Source organism: Panulirus ornatus, chromosome 52 (genome assembly GCF_036320965.1).
Source record: "Panulirus ornatus isolate Po-2019 chromosome 52, ASM3632096v1, whole genome shotgun sequence".
NCBI classification, from domain to species: domain Eukaryota; kingdom Metazoa; phylum Arthropoda; class Malacostraca; order Decapoda; family Palinuridae; genus Panulirus; species Panulirus ornatus.
In genome coordinates, this window is record NC_092275.1 from 11139024 (window position 1) to 11161104 (window position 22081).

Sequence of the window (22081 nt, forward strand, 5' to 3'; positions counted from 1 at the left end):
TGGATGCCTGCAGAAGACATCCACCTATATGGCACTCTGGTCAGCGCGTGGCGACTTTGACGAGCTGCAATGCGTGCTCACTTATAACCATTTTTATAGTCTCCAGGCGACGGCGGATGAGCATTTCGCTGACAGCTTTCGTTTTCAGACGCGATCTCCCCGACAAAGCATCCATCAACCAGTAGTACACGGTCTTCGTATCAGTTATGAACAACAGCCATTTGATCTTGCAGGCGACAGCAAGGTTTACTCCCCGAAGCATAGCATCCAGTTCGGCGAGATTTATGTGCAAGCATTCGTTCTGCCGTAGCCAGCAGACGTCCTCAACGATGTTGTTCACCTTCAGCACGGTCCCTGTCGCAAGAGAACTGGCGTCCACCCACAAAACGGCCTCATCGCCATGTACATCCTAAAGACCTTGAGGTAGATCCGAACATTTTTCTCGCTGAAGGGTCCCGGCGAGCATATAGTGCAGCTACGGATTGGCGAGCTCGCTGTCCCAGGTGTTGGTGACTGCGTTGCCTCCTCAGATGGGAGGCCGACGCACGCAGCCAGCCACAAACAGGTATATGATTCGCAAGGCGCCCACACAATGAAAACCCCACATGTCTTGTCAACTTCTTCGGTACATTAACATCGTTGTCTCGCTTCTAAAAACAGGCCGGTCGCTCCCCCTAGACTCACATGCCATACACCCGAGGTCCTTTGGACTCTTAACTCAACGGACTTTCAGACCAAGCCGTGTTAACCGAGGTGGTTCTCAAATCCGTCGCAAGCGCCACCCTCTCGTCCACCAGGATGTCATCCAGGTACGAAGTTGCTCGACTGATCCTCTCGTCCCAACTCAATACAGTACTCAAAACCTTCATTACCAACGGCGCGATGCTCAGTCCATGGCCCAGCTGCGTCAAACAGTACCGCCGTCCCTTGAATACCACTGTCTGATACGGCCTCAGCGAATGGCTCACGTGGATCTGAAGGTAGGGTTTACGTAGGTCAACAAGAGCAATCTTCTGCCCACGGCGGAGCCACTCTCATCTTCTCACCGCAGATGTCTGCGTCGGCCGTATGTGGACTAAGATGAGAGTTCAGTTCACGTTAGTCGAGCACCGGGCGCACCTTTCCTTTGTTCTCCTGAACCACGGCCATCAGCGGGATTGCCCCCTTCACTTCTCCGTGACCCATCTCGTCGTGTGGAACTATCCAGCCATTCGCAATCCACTGCGACAGCTCGCGTTCGTACTCTTGGCAAGCCTTCGGTTGCATCCGATACTCATGAATAGTGTTCAACGAACATGGCGGCTCCGTAACGTTACACCACTTCCACAAAACATTCCACTTTCTCGCTGTAGCATCGTAAGTCACGGTGAAATCCTTTTCATCAATAATAGAACCTGTTGCTACAGTCGCTACTGCTTAAGATGGAGACAACACCAAACCGTACTTCGTTCGGCGTGCGTACCGTCACACCAGAAAACGTTAACGCCATTCATAGCAAGGACGGAGTTCAGGTTCAGCGGCTTATCGACCGCCATCAACACCTCCACTGGTGACGCAACTCCTGACGGCATCTGGAAGAGCACCTCGCCCGTTCCCTTGCACAAATACCGCTCACTGTCGTCATAGATATTTGTTTCGTCTAACGGCAGCACATGGAGTCGTGCGCGATACTCTTCGTACACCCGGTGTCCACCAGGGCGTTGCAGCTCACACCCTGTCCAAGATCAACGGAACCATCGGCAGAGCGCCCGTTACTGACAAGCCGGAGAGGAGGCTGGCGATGGTCCCATCTCTCCTAAACCGTATTCCTGGCATGACGAAGCGGTATGCCGTCGGTTGCCACAGCAAAAGCAGCGCCTGTTGCCGCGTCCACCTAATCATTCACCGGCGTAGTGATTAGGCTAAACACAGTCACGCAAGGTTACAACACTGCATCGACCTGTCGTCTGCACGAGCCGGGCAGCCACAGAACGACTCCTGCCACACAGCGCCGCCATTCTCCTAAACCAGAACGGCACGAGCGCGGCTCAGGATCTGGCCTATATCCATGTATTCCATGCGTGAACCAGCCTGTAGGATGAGGCGGGCAGAGTCAGATAGGCCAGCCAGAAAAGCTCAGGCCAGGCTGGTGTCAGGCATAGCCCTAAAACAGCGTTGCCAGACAACGCAAGTCGTCTAAGTGAACATCCACAGATTCATCATCACCCAACTTACAAGCGGTGAACTGCTTGTAAGCGTAGAGCCGATCTGACGCAAATGCGGAGACAAGAGCTTCCTTGATTCTTTCGTATATCAGTTTGTTGGTACAGCTCTGCTATTGGTAGAAAACAAACGCAACGCCGGTGAGCTGCAGTGGTATGATGATGTGCAAGCCCGACAAACCTCGCAGCTGATACACCATCTCGAACTTACCCAGTCACAATCACGTCGTGTGACGAATCGTCCAACTCTGGGATCATCCGGACATCCATCAGATCGCTCACTCGAGTAACCAGGGCACCGGCCTTCCCAACGTCTTACACAACGGTAGACATACCTAGGTAGCTTGTAGATAGTCGAACAGCAGCACAACACCTGAAGATTGTCGAGGGTTAAGAAAAGAACTCTGGCAGACAATACTTGTTCAAGAAGCTTATGTTACACGTTTGAGGTTCAAAGGCCGGGTGACAACTGCCCACGCAGTCCACGTCAGCACCACCCTCACCTCCCACGCATACCCAGGTCTGCTCAGTAGTCCGGCGGCGGCCAATCCCAAACCGTATTTCAGTGGCGTGACAGATGACGTCAGTTGCATGTCATCATGAAACTGAATCACCGCGTCATCTGACATTGCGCTTACCTAACTGTTACAGCCATACAACACTCCTCTCTGATCTTAAAGATCACTATTATGAAAACGGTCCAACGGACGGCATTCACTTGAACTCCGGCATAGCAATGGTCGTCCTGGACTCTCCTTCCCATTCTCGGTCAAACCTTCAGCTCCATCTGTGGCAGAGTCGTTTCTAGTGGCAAGTAAACGTCATCAGATTGTCTTCTGCGTCGTTCCCAGTACCCTCATCCTTAACCGACTCCTCTGCGACCGATGGTTGCGACGTGACTAGCCGCAGATCACGCACGTGGCACGGCACGCCGTTGACCTCGACATTCTGCGCAGAGACGACCCTGGTCACAGATCCAACGGAGCTGTGAACGTTGCATCTTGTGCTGGGATGCGCCGCGGACCCACACTGTCACCGACCTCGAGGTGATGTTGCACGTTCTCTGACCTATCATGCTCGCTTACACCGTCCATGCCGAGCAGCCTGACCTTGTACCTGAAGATCCGATTTGCTGGAGCAGAGGAAGGGTCATCACCTCGTGGCATCACACTGTAGCGATAGACAGCTTCTGCAGAGAACAACATTTCCGCGCCGCTATTGTCTTCACCGTCTGATGACGTCCCGATATCCCGTTGTAGGAAGGGACGTTCGCTCAGCGATATTTGAATCATCTCCCAGCGCCTAGCGAATTTGCAGAATGTCGAACTGCGAAAACTGGTGTCGTTGTCGGTCAGTAACTCTGTCGGTGCATCACGCTCATCAAACAGGCTCCAGCTGGTTAATGACACCAGTCGCGTCTTGACATCCGAGTCTCCTCCAAACGGCATATCGTGATGCGCCACAGTATCAGCGTCAGATAGTGCTGGTCCTCGAAGTGGGAGGCGTCCATGCTGACCATTCCTATAATGTGAACTATGTACTTCCCACCTTGCGGGCTCTAGGTCAATAGACTGGCACACTTCGCACCCGTGCACGACGTTGCGCACTTGCCGTCGATCACTCGACGGCAAGTCTCCGACAAAGATACAGTGTGCGCTTAATGCCAGGACGCCCACTGGTTTCATGAGTATCAGCGATCTCGCGCTTGGACACGGCAGAGACAGCCCCGCAAATAGACTGGATGCCTGCAGAAGACATCCACCTATATGGCACTCTGGTCAGCGCGTGGCGACTTTGACGAGCTGCAATGCGTGCTCACTTATAACCATTTTTATAGTCTCCAGGCGACGGCGGATGAGCATTTCGCTGACAGCTTTCGTTTTCAGACGCGATCTCCCCGACAAAGCATCCATCAACCAGTAGTACACGGTCTTCGTATCAGTTATGAACAACAGCCATTTGATCTTGCAGGCGACAGCAAGGTTTACTCCCCGAAGCATAGCATCCAGTTCGGCGAGATTTATGTGCAAGCATTCGTTCTGCCGTAGCCAGCAGACGTCCTCAACGATGTTGTTCACCTTCAGCACGGTCCCTGTCGCAAGAGAACTGGCGTCCACCCACAAAACGGCCTCATCGCCATGTACATCCTAAAGACCTTGAGGTAGATCCGAACATTTTTCTCGCTGAAGGGTCCCGGCGAGCATATAGTGCAGCTACGGATTGGCGAGCTCGCTGTCCCAGGTGTTGGTGACTGCGTTGCCTCCTCAGATGGGAGGCCGACGCACGCAGCCAGCCACAAACAGGTATATGATTCGCAAGGCGCCCACACAATGAAAACCCCACATGTCTTGTCAACTTCTTCGGTACATTAACATCGTTGTCTCGCTTCTAAAAACAGGCCGGTCGCTCCCCCTAGACTCACATGCCATACACCCGAGGTCCTTTGGACTCTTAACTCAACGGACTTTCAGACCAAGCCGTGTTAACCGAGGTGGTTCTCAAATCCGTCGCAAGCGCCACCCTCTCGTCCACCAGGATGTCATCCAGGTACGAAGTTGCTCGACTGATCCTCTCGTCCCAACTCAATACAGTACTCAAAACCTTCATTACCAACGGCGCGATGCTCAGTCCATGGCCCAGCTGCGTCAAACAGTACCGCCGTCCCTTGAATACCACTGTCTGATACGGCCTCAGTGAATGGCTCACGTGGATCTGAAGGTAGGGTTTACGTAGGTCAACAAGAGCAATCTTCTGCCCACGGCGGAGCCACTCTCATCTTCTCACCGCAGATGTCTGCGTCGGCCGTATGTGGACTAAGATGAGAGTTCAGTTCACGTTAGTCGAGCACCGGGCGCACCTTTCCTTTGTTCTCCTGAACCACGGCCATCAGCGGGATTGCCCCCTTCACTTCTCCGTGACCCATCTCGTCGTGTGGAACTATCCAGCCATTCGCAATCCACTGCGACAGCTCGCGTTCGTACTCTTGGCAAGCCTTCGGTTGCATCCGATACTCATGAATAGTGTTCAACGAACATGGCGGCTCCGTAACGTCACACCACTTCCACAAAACATTCCACTTTCTCGCTGTAGCATCGTATGTCACGGTGAAATCCTTTTCATCAATAATAGAACCTGTTGCTACAGTCGCTACTGCTACAGTCGCTTCGGCGTGCGTACCGTCACACCACGGAAAACGTTAACGCCATTCATAGCAAGGACGAAGTTCAGGTTCAGCGGCTTATCGACCGCCATCAACACCTCCACTGGTGACGCAACTCCTGACGGCATCTGGAAGAGCACCTCGCCCGTTCCCTTGCTCAAATACCGCTCACTGTCGTCATAGATATTTTGTTTCGTCTAACGGCAGCACATGGAGTCGTGCGCGATACTCTTCGTACACCCGGTGTCCACCAGGGCGTTGCAGCTCACACCCTGTCCAAGATCAACGGAACCATCGGCAGAGCGCCCGTTACTGACAAGCCGGAGAGGAGGCTGGCGATGGTCCCATCTCTCCTAAACCGTATTCCTGGCATGACGAAGCGGTATGCCGTCGGTTGCCACAGCAAAAGCAGCGCCTGTTGCCGCGTCCACCTAATCATTCACCGGCGTAGTGATTAGGCTCACCACAGTCACGCAAGGTTACAACACTACCTCGACCTGTCCATCTGCACGAGCAGGGAGCCACAGAAGGACTTCTGCCGCACAGCGCCGCCATTCTCCTCAACCAGAACGGCACGAGCGCGGCTCAGGATCTGGCCTATATCCATGGATTCCATGCGTGAACCAGCCTGTAGGATGAGGCGGGCAGAGTCAGGTAGGCCAGCCAGAAAAGCCCAGGCTAGGCTGGTGTCAGGCATACCCCTAAACAGCGGTGCCAAACAACGCAAGTCGTCTAAATGAACATCCACCGATTCATCATCACCCAACTTACAAGCGGTGAACTGCTTGTAAGCGTAGAGGCGATCTGACGCAAATGCGGAGACAAGAGCTTCCTTGATTCTTTCGTATACCAGTTTGTTGGTACAGTTCTGCTAATAGTAGACAACAAACGCAACGCCGGTGAGCTGCAGTGGTATGATGATATGCAAGCCCGACAAACCTCGCAGATGATACACCACCTCGAACTTACCCAGTCACTCAATCACGTCGTGTGACGAACCGTCCAACTCTGGGATCATCCGGACATCCATCAGATCGCTCACTCGAGTAACCAGAGCACCGGCCTTCCCAACGTCTTACACAACGGTAGACATACCTAGGTAGCTTGTAGATAGTCGAACAGCAGCACAACACCTGAAGACTGTCGAGGGTTAAGAAAAGAACTCTGGCAGACAACACTTGTTCAAGAAGCTTAGGTTACACGTTAGAGATTCAAAGGCCGGGTGACAACTGCCCACGCAGTCCACGTCAGCACCACCCTCACCTCCCACGCATACCCTGGTCTGCTCAGTAGTCCGGCGGCGGCCAATCCCAAACCGTGATTTAGTGGCGTGACAGATGACGTCAGTTGCAAGTCATCGTGAAACACTGAATCACCGCGTCATCTGACACTGCGCTTACCTAACTGTTACAGCCATACAACACTCGTCTCTGATCTTAAAGATCACTATAATGAAAACTGTCCAACGGACGGCATTCACTTGAACTCCGGCATAGCAATGGTCGTCCTGGACTTTCCTCCCCATTCTCGGTCGAACCTTCAGCTCCATCTGTGGCAGAGTCGTTCTAGTGGCAAGTAAACATCATCAGATTGTAGTCTTCTGCGTCGTTCCCAGTACCCTCATCCTTAACCGACTCCTCTGCGACCGATGGTTGCGACGTGACTAGCCGCAGATCACACACGTGGCGCGGCACGCCGTCGACCTCGACATTCTGCGCAGAGAAGCCCTGGTCACAGATCCAACGGAGCTGTGAACGTTGCATCTTGTGCTGGGATGCGCCGCGGACCCACACTGTCGCCGGCCTCGAGGTGATGCTGCACGATCGCTGACCGATCATGCTCGCTTACACCGTCCATGCCGAGCAGCCTGACCTTGTACCTGAAGATCCGATTTGCAGGAGCAGAGGAAGGGTCATCACCTCGTGGCATCACATTGTAGTAATAGACAGCGTCTGCAGAACAGCGCTTCCGCGCCGCTATTGTCTTCACCGTCTGATCACGTTCCGATATCCCGTTGTAGGAAGGGACGTTCGCACAGCGATAAATGACGCTTATCCCCAGCGCCTGGCGAATTTGCAGAATGTCGAACTGCGAAAACTGGTGTCGTTGTCGGTCAGTAACTCTGTCGGTGCATCACGCTCATAAAAGACTCAAGCTCGTTAATGACACCAGTCGCATCTTGAAGTCCGAGTCTCCTCCAAACGGCATATCGTGATGCGCCACAGTATCAGTGTCAGATAGTGCTGGTCCTCAAAGTGGGAGGCGTGCATGCTGACCATTCCTACAATCTGAACTATGTCTATTTCCCACCTTACGGGCTCTAGGTCAATAGATTGGCACACTTCGCAACCTTGTACGACGTTGCTCACTTGCCGTCGATCACTCTACGGCAAGTCTTCGACAAAGATACAGCGTGTGCTTAATGCCAGGACGCCCACTGGTTTCATGAATATTAGCGATCTCGCGCTCGGACACGGCAGAGACAGCTCTGCAAATAGACTGGATGCCTGCAGAAGACATCCACCTGTATGGCACTCTGGTCAGCGCGTCAGCCTTGTTCTCAGCGCGTGGCGACTTTGACGAGCTGCAAAGCATGCTCACTTATAACCATTTTTATAGTCTCCAGGCGACGGCGGATGAGCATCTCGCCGACAGCTTTCGTTTTCAGACACGATTTCCCCGACAGAGCGTCCATCAACCAGTAGTATACTGTCTTCGAATCAGTCAACAACAGCCATTTCATATTCCATTCGACAACAAGGTTTACTCCCCGAAGCATGGCATCCAGTTCGGCGAGATTTATGTGCGAGCATTTGTTCTGCCATAGCCAGCAGACGTCCTCAACGATATTGTTCACCTCCAGCACGGTCCATGTCGCAAGAGAACTGGCGTCCACCCATATAACGGCCTCATCGCCATCCACATCTCAAAGACCTTGAGGTAGATCCGAACATTTTACTCGCCGAAGGGTCCCGGCGAGCATATGGTGCAACTCCGGATTGGCAAGCTCGCTGTCCTAGGTGTTGGTGACTGCGATGCCTACTCAGGTAGGAGGCCGACGCACGCAGCCAGCCACAAACAGGTATGCGATTCGCAAGGCGCCCACACAATGAAAACACCACACATCTTGTCAACTTCTTCGGTACATCATCGTTGTCTCGCTTCTAAAAAAAGGCCGGTCGCTCTCCCCGGACTCGCATGCCCAACACCCGAGGTCCTTCGGACACTAACTCGGCGGACTTTCAGACCAGGCCGTGATAACAGAGGTGGTTCTCAAATCCGTCGCAAGCGCCACCCTCTCGTCCATCAGGATGTCATCCAAGTACGAAGTTGCTCGACTAATCCTCTCGTCCCAACTCAATACAGTACTCAGAACCAACTCATTACCAACGGCGCGATGCTCAGTCCATAGCCCACCTGCGTCAAACAGTACCGCAGTCCCTTGAATACCACTGTCTGATACGGCCACAGCGAATGGCTCACGTGGATCTGAAGGTAGGGTTTACGAAGGTCAACAAGAGCAATCTTCTGCCCACGGCGGAGCTACTCATCTTCTCACCGCAAATGTCTGCGTCGGCCGTATGTGGACTAAGATGAGAGTTCAGTTCACGTTAGTCGAGCACCGGGCGCACCTTTCCTTTGTTCTCTTGAACCACGGCCATCAGCGGGATTGCCCCCTTCACTTCTCCGTGACCCATCTCGTCGTGTGGAACTATCCAGGCATCCGCGATCCACTGCGACAGCTCGCGTTCGTACTCTTGGCAAGCCTTCGGTCGTGTCCGATACTTATGAATAGTGTTTAACGAACATGGCCTCTCCGTAACGTCACACCACTTCCACAAAACATTCCACTTTCTCGCTGCAGCATCGTAAGTCACGGTGAAATCCTTTTCATCAATAACGGGACCTGTTGCTACAGTCCCTACTGCTGAAGATGGAGACAACACCAAACCGTACTTCGTTCGGCGTGCGTACCGTCACACCAGAAAACGTTAACGCCATTCATAGCAAGGATGAAGTTCAGGTTCAGCGGCTTATCGACCACCATCATCACTACTGGTAAAGCAACTCCTGACTTCAGCTGGAAGCGCACCACGCCCGTTCCCTTGCACAAGTACCGCTCACCGTCGTCAGATATCCTGCTTAGTCCAACGGGAGCACATGGAGGCGTGCGTGACACTACGTGCAGCCAGGGCGTCGCAGCTCACACCCCGTCCAAGATCAACGGAACCATTGGCAGAGCGCCTGTTACTGACGAGCAGGAGAGGAGGCTGGCGCTGGTCTCATCTCTCCTAAACCGTATTCCTGGCATGACGAAGCGGTATGCCCTCGGTGGCCACAGCAAAAGCAGTGCATGTGCCGCGTCCACCTAGTCACGGGCGTAGTGATTAGGCTAACCACAGTCACGCAAGGTTACAACAGCTGCCTCGACCTGCCATCTGCATGAGCAGGGCGCCATAGAACGACTCCTGCCGCACAGCGCCGCCATTTTCCTCAACCAGAACGGCACGATCGCGGCTCAGGATCTGGCCGAAATCCATGGATTCCATGCGTGAACCAGCCTGTAGGATGAGGCGGGCAGAGTCAGGTAGGCCTGCCAGAAAAGCCCAGGCCAGTCTGGTGTCAGGCATACCCCCAAACAGCGCTGCCAGACGACGCAAGTCGTCTTAGTGAACATACACCGGTTTACCATCATCCAACTTACGAGCTGTGAACTGCTCGTAAGCGTAGAGCCGATCTGACGCAAATGCGGAGACTAGAGCTTCCTTGATTCTTTCGCATATCAGTTTGTTGGTACTGCTCTGCTACTGGTAGACAACAAACGCAACGCCGGTGAGCTGCAGTAGTATGATGATGTACAAGCCCGACAAACCTCGCAGATGATACACCACCTCGAACTTACCTAGTCACTCAATCACGTCGTGTAACGAACCGTCCAACTCTGGGATCATCCGGACATCCATCAGATCGCTCACTCGAGTAACCAGAGCACCGGCCTTCCCAACGTCTTACACAACGGTAGACATACCTAGGTAGCTTGAAGATAATCGAACAGCAGCACAACACCTGAAGACTGTCGAGGGTTAAGAAAAGACGAACCCTGGCAGACTAACACTTGTTCAAGAAGCTTAGGTTACACGTTAGAGGTTCAAAGGCCGGGTGACAACTGCCCACGCAGTCCACGTCAGCACCACCCTCACCTCCCACGCATACCCTGGTCTGCTCAGTAGTCCGGCGGCGGCCAATCCCAAACCGTGATTCAGTGGCGTGACAGATGACGTCAGTTGCACGTCATCGTGAACCACTGAATCACCGCGTCATCTGACATTGCGCTTAGCTATCTGTTACAGCCATACAACAAAGAGAATGAATTTCAGTGTTAAGAGAGAGTGAGAGTGAAGGAGAGTTTCAAAGACGTTGGAGACAATAAAAGTGAGAGTAATGGGGCGATAGATGAAAGGGTCAGAAAGCTAACTTTTCTTTGGACTGGCCTGCATAAAAGCATGCTTCCAAGAGGAATGAAAAGTTTAGGATTTTAATCACTCACGAATCAGGCGAGCAAGGATCGGAACTAGCTCGGAGGATTCGAATAATTGCCAAGCCATATTGTGCGCCTTCCCCACGTATACCTGGAAAGGTACTTAGAGTTCCCTATACATGGAGGTTCTGTAAAAGATGGGGTATGATTAGGTTCCGAAAAGAGCTGCTTTATTATTTGGATTATAACCATAGACTGACTGGGTCAGAAGAAAGACGGAAAGTCGGAATTATGAAGAATTAGTGGTATTGCTTTTGGTTAAAGACGAGAATCATTTATTTTTAGTTCTGATCAGCACACTTTATTAACATTTGCATGACTGTACGTAGAACAGCTTTCTTGTGATTTCAAGAAGAAATGAAATGCTGTGGAATTCAAAGGAATGGAAGAGTTTCATGGCTCAACAAGCTTTGCTCCTAATGCGTCAGGCATCAGAGCAGGAGCAATAAAAAAATGACTGGGGAAAGAATAGTCTTGGAGAAGAGAGTCGTAGTACTCTATCCTAGCCAAGATGATCTCTATGCGACAGCACAAATGGAGGCATTCCGGCCCATACCCGTCCCATGGAGAGACGATGAAGAAGCCGGGCAGGGATGACTGGTGAGCTCATATAGCGTCAGAGTTGGAGTTTCAATTGAAGGATGGGGTTGGACATACTTTGCTGAAGTGATAGAGATTAGATAGTGGTCGAAGGACTTTAGGTAAGGGGCAGAAGTAATGTATAGTGTGAGGGTTCAGTAGATGAGTAGTCGTGTCGGTCTGGAACTCATGTTGGGTGTTTGTTGTAAGTCGTTAATGTGAGGATAAAGGGGCATTGGTCCCACTGGGATCACTCCAGATAGAGTCTAAACAATCATTCTGGTGTAAATTGAAATCCCCAACACATGATTTTAACGCGTGCATTTAAAGAAAGGAATGCTTCGTAGTAGAGGTTGCGAAATCAAAGAATTGTACATGGAGGGATTTTTTAGGGAAATACAGGAGACATAAAAGCAAAGTCATAGATGGTAAAAAAAAATTGAGCCTTAGTATTACAAAAGTGAGCCAAGCACTGCCCTTTTTTGGGGTGAAAATAAACAGATGATGTTCTACAGAGGAAGATTGGATCTGAGATCAAGAATGCTGCAGAAACAGGAGAAGGAAGAGCTAAGTCTAGGGGCTGTTTAATGAATGATTGGGGTTGGTCCTAGTGTGTCTGGTAACGTCAAAGGGGTACTTGAGTCTGCCTGGTCCTCCTTGACTGTTGGTTCCATTGCGATTCGACCGGAGCATAACTGAACTGGTGTGGTGCAAGTATTTTCCATGTGAAACGTGGGATAGATAAAGAGATATCAAATCTAGCTGTTCCATAGCATCAATTTCTATCTAAGGTACATCGTTTTGCTTGTATTTACTCAAATCTGAATCAAACTTTTGAGATAATCGTATGTACACAGGGTAACAACGGGTGGCGAGGGAAAGGGTGTGTAAAGAGAAAGTAAAAGCAAGGAGGGGGATATGTACACAGGCAACAACAAGAGGTTCCGAGGAATAAAGATGTGTACAGACAGTGACAACGGGTGTCGAGGGAGAGGGTATGTGTACAAACAGTAACAACGGGTGGCGAGGGAGGGAGGGAGGGGAATGTGTGCATAAGAGTATCAGAGGTTGACATGAGAACGAGGGTACACAGAGGGTAACACTGACTCACCTTGGCTGTCAACATACTTAGTGAGGTTTTGGTCCTCTCGTAGAGCGTTCTCCACTATGCTAAATCTACTTTCGATGATATCTTGTATCGCCTCGTTTCCTGCAGGAGTAATCCAATAAATCATTGAACAAGTGAACGCAAGTAGAGCCTTTCCCTATGTGTAACTCCTGAGAAAGGAGAAGTAGGTAAGGAAGTAGCAGTTAGCAGTTAGTAATAACAGTAATAGATTATAACGGGATTTACTTGAGGTAAAATAATACAAATTTTGGCTGTTTCTACTTTTGCTTCAGGATGCCGAAACTTGATTACTAATCTACTCAAGCCCTTTGATCATGTCTACTTTTGTTTTCATTCCAGTACATAACCGGACGAAATGGATGTTCATATCGTTACTGTTCTTGCGGACCTCTCGGTTGGAGGGAAGGTCATATTGATGTACTGTGGCTACGTCAGTAAGCTCTGCTATGTGACCATCACGGTCACTTTCACCAACAAATAAGACGACAGGAAGAAAAGTAACTAAATAAACGTATTTCTCTCTCTGAATGTGTACTTGAGCAAATGTAAAACGTCAAAATTCGAATTGGTTCAATACATGCACATCCCAAAATACTTTGAGTAATTGAGTACCACTTCTTCCTTGCTTAGTAATGCTGTGTAATATGACGTCCCATATTCTTTATTTCAGTCTTCCACAAGTGAAGGACAACATATAGACAAAGAAACCGTTGGTCTTCAGACTGAACGTCCTCTGACTCACAAATCACGTTAGACATCATCTTACGTGTGTCCCAGTGACTCACCTGTGAGAGCAGACTCACTTAACACCACCAACATCCCCAACATCACAACCACCAACACACGAGTCGTCCTCCACATCTCCCTTACTAAGTCCCACTCTGTTAACGACCGTTAGCGGTCCTCTGTTAATGGTGATGGTGGTGGTTGTGGTCGTGGAAGTACTGCTGATGTTGGAGATGTAAATGTTGGTGATGCAGTTGCTGGAGGTAAAGCTGAGGTTGAAAAAGACGATGGTAAAATCACTCTTTGTCCTGCTGTTGCTAGTGTTGTTGTTCTTGTTGTTGTTGTTGTCGATGTTGTTATGACCACTGATGAGGCTGCTACCGGTGCAGTTTCCTCTGTTACATAATAACATCAAGTCATTATATTTAGTCAAGTAATGTTGCTGAAACTCGAGAAAAAAGTCTTGAAGGTTATATATTAATGATTAAATCAATCTATCTAACCAACTCCAGAGGCACAAACCAGGACTTCCAAATCCTACTTCAGAAAACTTCAACTCATGTGTCGCTGTGAAGTAAATCATGCGCCACGCTAATGAAAAATTATAAGTCGCAGTAGTGTAAATCATACGCCTTAGTATAGTAAATCATACGCAACATTATCGTCACTGAAAAGCCTATTTTCTGATGTTTAGTGAACGTGCCATCAACCATTCCTCAGAACTATATGTGTGAGCTAGGTCATCCTTAAATCAAGTTTCCTTCAACTCATCTGATTCGCCTTTTTTTCCAGTGTTGGTCAATCAGTGCATAAGAGCGCGTGTGACATCTGTTGTCTGAGTCTCCGCACTGTCCTCTGACACATTCATGGACTCGATTAGTTTTTTTTTGTCTCACATACAACGTGAGCTCCCGGCAGCGCGTCCATAAACACACCTCTCAGCTTACACATAACAGTCGACCACATGTTACTTACTACCCGTTACTCTTTACTAAAATTTCCTGCGGTGAGCCCAACGTGCATGCCCTACTTAATATCCCAGGAGTGTAGAGCTCTTATCCCTTGATATATAAATGAATAAATAAGTAATTACACAATTATCATCTTAGAGGGAGAAACAACACTGCAACCTCGAGCTCAGGCAGGCATTATGCTAAAGATTCTGTACACAGATACACACGGACTTAGGCAAATGAGAAGGAACTGGAGTTCAAAGACCGTATCATACGAAGCAACATCGACACTGTCCAAGTGGAAGAAACAAAACTCACAAAAGAGGTAAAGCTTAATGTAACCTACCCTGAGGGATACACGATAGATGCAAGGAGGAACAAAGGAAGAAGGGGTGAGTGGCCCCCCTGACGAGAATACCATTAAACACTGGTAAACGTTAATGGATGGTGCTTTTACACAGTTAACAATGTATAAAATTACTGTGAGATGGAAGTGTATCGTGTTGATGTTAGTTTACAACCATCCAAGGAACTGGCAAGGACCGAAGTCAAATGTACAATGAAATAACGAAGGAATAATCAGGATGGTGAAGATACCCTTCCCCAGAGATAGTAAGATGGTGAAGATACCTCTCCCCAGAGATGGTAGGATGGTGAAGATACCCCTCCCCAGAGATGATAGGATGGTGAAGATACCCCTCCCCAGAGATGGTAAGATGGTGAAGACACTCCTCCCCAGAGATGGTAAGATTGTGAGGATACTCCTCCCGAGAGATGGCAAAATGGTGAAGATACTCCTCTTCCGGAGACGGTGAAATGATGATGATGAAGACACCCCTTCCTCGGAGATGACAAAATGTAGATGGTGAAGATACCCCTCTCTCGGAGAAGGTGAAATACTGATTGTGAAGATATTCCTCCCTCGAAGGTGTTCAGATATTGATGTATGGGAGGATAATCATAGGGTAATAGACTTGAAAAATTTGCATTTAGACAGAGAGTTATGGATGAAGACGTTGCTTGAATATATACAGGAGACCATCTTCCGTAGATATGTAATGGAAAATACAAGTCAGGGGGAATAGTGCACTACCTCTACTAAATCTTGTCAGTACACATAACACAATAGAACAAAGTAGACATGATTCACCTCTTGGATGAAAGTTATCATTTACTACTTCGTTTTCATCATGTGGGACGCAAGAAGGCGATCAGGGGGTTGAGGGGATGAGAAGCGGTGCAGAACCTAAAAAGGAAATACCATCGTGGCAATCACGAAGAGCTTACCAAGATCTCTCAGAGATTGCTATAACAGGAGTATAGATCATTGCTATAGATGGCTCTATAATACGTACAAGGAAGGAGCCAGAACAGTGGTACCATTTGATGATTATCTAACATAAGAGGAGGACTGAAAAGGATTTAGACGTGGTTCACCAAGCAGTACCAAAAGCGAGAGTTCATAAATGTACTATGAAGGATTTTCAGGCGACACTGTAGCCACCGAGCATATGAGAGACACAGGACAACAAGAAACAGGTAGTGGAAGGTAAGAAGGAGGAGCAGAGACCTTGAAAACAGTATAGTGGACAAGGCAAAAGACAATCCAAAACTTATACATAAGTTCATCAGGAGCAAATGATTGGTCAAACAAATGCCAATTTGGCTTGAGAGGCTCGAAGGTGATAATTCTTGAGGATGATGGGGATATGTGAAAGGAGCGGAATGATGAAGTGTAAAAGTATTTACAAAGTGGAGAAAGATACTTCCCCAGTGTAAGCAAGGTGGGAGAAGGAAAAGTCATAGAAGGTATAGATTTTGATAGAAATAACATAATACGGCTATTAAGATACTTGACTCCTATAGGCCCACGGTGTTGGTGATGTTTCCTCATATGTGCTGAGGGCGTGTGTGGAGGCACTTGCTGGGCCTCTAGAATATTTTTCAATAGGTCACAAGAGGAATGAGCGGTCCCAGACATGTGGAGGAGAGTAAACGTGCATATATTTGAAAAAGATGATCGAGAAATCGCCTTGAACTTCAGGATAGTTTTATCAACATCGACAAAAGATAATCAATATAGATGTTTGACGACTTACAAAGAAGGAGCAACCTGACTAGGAGACAACACAGGTTCAGGGAAAGAGGGCCATCCTTTGCCAATCTGCTAACTTTGTATAGCAATTTAGATCACACAGAGAGTTGGGTGGACTGTGTTAGACTGACAGGATGCTTCTGACACTATACTCCACCAGAGTCTGTTTAGGCTAGAGGTAAAAGCAAGGTTAAGGGCAGACTCCCTCAGTACATAGACGTTTACCATAGTGGAAGGAACAAAGGAGGAAGGTATGAGGCACATTCTTAGTATCGGTTCAGGTTACAAGTAGGATGCTGCAGGGCTTCATCTTACCTAAACATGTTTGTAGATAATGTCAGGTTCACGAAAAAAATAGTGACAGACGACGATGGCATTAGATTACATAGGGACCCGGGCAAACTCCAAAGTTGGTCTGAATAATGGATGATGAAATTCAGTCAGATTAGATGTATGATATTAGGAATGGAGACAGTAAAACAAAGCCTCAGTGCAATTATTGCCTAACGGGAAATGAATTACAGGAATTTATGAATGAAAGACACCAGGAGATGATATTACGCCAATTTCTCGCCGAGTGAGAACTGTGAAACAGGCACATTACCTACTGGCAAATATTTGATTCGTAATCAAGACTACGGATAAGAAAGAGTTTGGTAAGCTATTGACAACATATATAAGAATAAAGAAGCGCAAAGATGTGATTGAGAGGATCCAAATAAGAAATAACAAATATGATACCAGTGTTTAGAGATTTGAGCTACAACAAGAGGCTGAGGGCTACAAATATGTCCACCAAAGAGAATATAGCACATTGAGTTTCATGGTTAAGGAGTTATTCAGCAAGCTGTTCACATCACACATAAGGTCAAAACTTGAATATACTTCTCATGTTTGGTTACCGAATCAAAAGAAGCACAAAGAACTCTTAGGGATGGTCCAGAGGGGAGCAGTAAAGATGGTACCAGAATTAAAAGAGCTAAGTTACAAGAAAAGACCAGAGATTTTAATTTGATTTCCGTAGAAAAGAAAAAAGTAAGGAGTGACCTGATCATAACCTTTAAGTCTCTAAGACCCTTTAAGACTCTTGCTATGAAATATGTAAAGATTAATGCAATGAAATGACTTAGTTAACGCACACAATATACGAGAATTAAGGTGTGTGAATGTTGAAGAGATGGGGCCCCACGAGTGTAAAACTCACTTCTCGTACATTGTAAGTAGGTGATTACACACACACACACACACATAAACACACACACATAAACACACACACACACACACACACACACACACACACACACACACATACACACACACACACACACACACACACACACACACACACACACACACACACACACACACACACACACATCTGTCAAACATGTGGCAATAGTTTGTCATCTGATAACTTCTATATTTAGTAATGTCGCACAGGTGAGCGGTCCTTTCCGTGCAGAACTGTTTCATATGTAACATGGAAGACACAAACACGCACACACTAGTGGGAAATGTGATCATGTAATGCTTAAATTTGACCACGTGGTTAAAAATTAATCAGAGGAAACAGACTCAAAGATACGATACCACGGGGAAAAAAATATAAACAATATCTGTAGAAAGACAAGATTCTGTTATACAAGATTCTGTAAACTGTACAGTGCAAGAGTGAGAACAATGGCTGTCAACATTTCGTAACCCAGCGCCCCTTTCCAGTAACTTGTGATGGCTGATATCTCGTCATACATACATAAATGTGTCTGTCAATAATGCCCTCTGATCGAAAGCCCATGTATATTTCCCCTAAATGTTCTTTCTTCCTTATTTACTGGCAGAAATTCATCATGCAACTGTTCTTTTCAACTTTCGTGGGGACTTTGCACGACTACTATAATGCCGCTGCATCTGTTTAAAAATTGCAAGAAATGGCAACAGTTTCACTTGATCATTTACAACGGAAACAATGACAGGCACCACAACAGCTGATGCTCTCAACGCCTAAATTTGATGTCCTCTAAAATTGGTAGCACTGAACCGTTGTCTTTTGCTCAGGCGAAAAGTTCCGTATTGTTAACGGATCCCTATCGTACGCAAACTGTAGAATTTCAACATTTTTCAAACCTGGAATAATCATATAATGTACTATAACTAATTTTGAAACAAAATTAAAGTTTAGGGCAATACAAACATCTGTGCTCATACAGCAGACTGTGTGTCTGTGTAATGTTGTACTGAGGTCTGTGATGAAGTATTGATCTATAAGTGGTCTGTGATGAAATGTTGTTCTATATGTGGTCTGTGATGAAATGTTGATCTATATGTGGTCTGTGATGAAGTGTTGTTCTGTATGTGGTCTGTGATGAAGTGTTGATCTATATTTCACTATCACAAACATCTTCAAGATCCAGTGCTCTACAACGTTTTTAATTCAATTCATAATTGTAGTAAATAAAAGATTTTGTATTTTATTTTTTATTATACTTTGTCGCTGTCTCCCGCGTTTGCAAGGTAGCGCAAGGAAACAGACGAAAGAAATGGCCCAACCCACCCCCCCATACACATGTATATACATACGTCCACACACGCAAATATACATACCTACACAGCTTTCCATGGTTTACCCCAGACGCTTCACATGCCTTGATTCAATCCACTGACAGCACGTCAACCCCGGTATACCACATCGCTCCAATTCACTCTATTCCTTGCCCTCCTTTCACCCTCCTGCATGTTCAGGCCCCGATCACACAAAATCTTTTTCACTCCATCTTTCCACCTCCAATTTGGTCTCCCTCTTCTCCTCGTTCCCTCCACCTCTGACACATATATCCTCTTGGTCAATCTTTCCTCACTCATTCTCTCCATGTGCCCAAACCACTTCAAAACACCCTCTTCTGCTCTCTCAACCACGCTCTTTTTATTTCCACACATCTCTCTTACCCTTACGTTACTCACTCGATCAAACCACCTCACACCACACATTGTCCTCAAACATCTCATTTCCAGCACATCCATCCTCCTGCGCACAACTCTATCCATAGCCCACGCCTCGCAACCATACAACATTGTTGGAACCACTATTCCTTCAAACATACCCATTTTTGCTTTCCGAGATAATGTTCTCGACTTCCACACATTCTTCAAGGCTCCCAGAATTTTCGCCCCCTCCCCCACCCTATGATCCACTTCCGCTTCCATGGTTCCATCCGCTGCCAGATCCACTCCCAGATATCTAAAACACTTCACTTCCTCCAGTTTTTCTCCATTCAAACTCACCTCCCAATTGACTTGACCCTCAACCCTACTGTACCTAATAACCTTGCTCTTATTCACATTTACTCTTAACTTTCTTCTTCCACACACTTTACCAAACTCAGTCACCAGGTTCTGCAGTTTCTCACATGAATCAGCCACCAGCGCTGTATCATCAGCGAACAACAACTGACTCACTTCCCAAGCTCTCTCATCCCCAACAGACTTCATACTTGCCCCTCTTTCCAAAATTCTTGCATTTACCTCCCTAACAACCCCATCCATAAACAAATTAAACAACCATGGAGACATCACACACCCCTGCCGCAAACCTACATTCACTGAGAACCAATCACTTTCCTCTCTTCCTACACGTACACATGCCTTACATCCTCGATAAAAACTTTTCACTGCTTCTAACAACTTTCCTCCCACACCATATATTCTTAATACCTTCCACAGAGCATCTCTATCAACTCTATCATATGCCTTCTCCAGATCCATAAATGCTACATACAAATCCATTTGCTTTTCTAAGTATTTCTCACATACATTCTTCAAAGCAAACACCTGATCCACACATCCTCTACCACTTCTGAAACCACACTGCTCTTCCCCAATCTGATGTTCTGTACATGCCTTCACCCTCTCAATCAATACCCTCCCATATAATTTACCAGGAATACTCAACAAACTTATACCTCTGTAATTTGAGCACTCACTCTTATCCCCTTTGCCTTTGTACAATGGCACTATGCACGCATTCCGCCAATCCTCAGGGACCTCACCATGAATCATACATACATTAAATAACCTTACCAACCAGTCAACAATAAAGTCACCCCCTTTTTTAATAAATTCCACTGCAATACCATCCAAACCTGCTGCATTGCCGGCTTTCATCTTCTGCAAAGCTTTCACTACCTCTTCTCTGTTTACCAAATCATTTGGGTAAGAAAAAGATATAGTTTTGTAAAATGAGTCAAAAGCACGAAGGATAATGAAGTTCTGTGGAAAAGAAACAGCTGACACAACTGCCAGTCATCACTGAAAGGTTTCAGAGAGACAAGAATGGAATGAGAATATGATGAAACAGAGAAACACAAGAATGGAATGAGAATATGATGAAACAGAGAAACACACGAATGGAATGAGAATATGATGAAACAGAGGAACACAAGAATGGAATGAGAATATGATGAAACAGAGAAACACAAGAATGGAATTAGAATATGATGAAACAGAGAAACACAAGAATGGAATGAAAATATGATGAAACAGAGGAACACAAGAATGGAATGAGAATATGATGAAACAGAGAAACACAAGAATGGAATGAGAATATGATGAAACAGAGAAACACAAGAATGGAATGAGAATATGATGAAACAGAGGAACACAAGTATGGAATGAGAATATGATGAAACAGAGAAACACAAGAATGGAATGAGAATATGATGAAACAGAGAAACACAAGAATGGAATGAGAATATGATGAAACAGAGAAACTCAAGAATGCAATGAAAATATGATGAAACAGAGAAACACAGGAATGGAATGAAAATATGATGAAACAGAGGAACACAAGAATGGAATGAAAATATGATGAAACAGAGGAACACAAGAATGGAATGAGAATATGATGAAAGAGGAACACAAGAATGTAATGAAAATATGATGAAACAGAGGAACACAAGAATGGAATGAGAATATGATGAAACATAGAAACACAAGAATGGAATAAGAATATGATGAGAGAGAAACACAAGAATGGAATGAAAATATGATGAAACAGAGGAACACAAGAATGGAATGAAAATATGATGAAACAGAGAAACACAAGAATGGAATGAGAATATGATGAAACAGAGGAACACAAGAATGGAATGAGAATATGATGAAACAGAGAGACACAAGAATGGAATGAGAATATGATGAAACAGAGGAACACACGAATGGAATGAGAATATGATGAAACAGAGGAACACAAGAATGGAATGAGAATATGATGAAACAGAGAGACACAAGAATGGAATGAGAATATGATGAAATAGAGAAACACAAGAATGGAATGAGAATATGATGAAACATAGAAACACAAGAATGGAAAGAGAATATGATGAAACAGAGAAACTCAAGAATGCAATGAAAATATGATGAAACAGAGAGACACAAGAATGGAATGAGAATATGATGAAACAGAGAAACACAAGAATGGAATGAAAATATGATGAAACAGAGGAACACAAGAATGGAATGAGAATATGATGAAACATAGAAACACAAGAATGGAAAGAGAATATGATGAAACAGAGGAACACAAGAATGTAATGAAAATATGATGAAACAGAGATACACAAGAATGGAATGAGAATATGATGAAACAGAGAAACACAAGAATGGAATGAGAATATGGTGAAACAGAGAAACACAAGAATGGAATG

At 46.6% G+C, this 22081-nt stretch overlaps 1 protein-coding gene across 2 annotated transcripts in view; it reads right to left on the reverse strand.

Moving 5' to 3' along the window:
- LOC139765062 (uncharacterized) overlaps positions 1-22081 on the reverse strand; it is a 92181-nt gene that overhangs the window by 67586 nt on the left and 2514 nt on the right. For both annotated transcript variants that reach the window (XM_071692162.1, XM_071692161.1), the window contains exons 2-3: positions 13394-13729; positions 12591-12689 (exon numbers count right to left, since the gene is read on the reverse strand). In XM_071692162.1, coding sequence (XP_071548263.1) covers positions 12591-12689; positions 13394-13469 — 175 coding nt within the window. In that variant the 5' untranslated portion in view covers positions 13470-13729. The remainder of the gene's footprint in view (positions 1-12590; positions 12690-13393; positions 13730-22081) is intronic.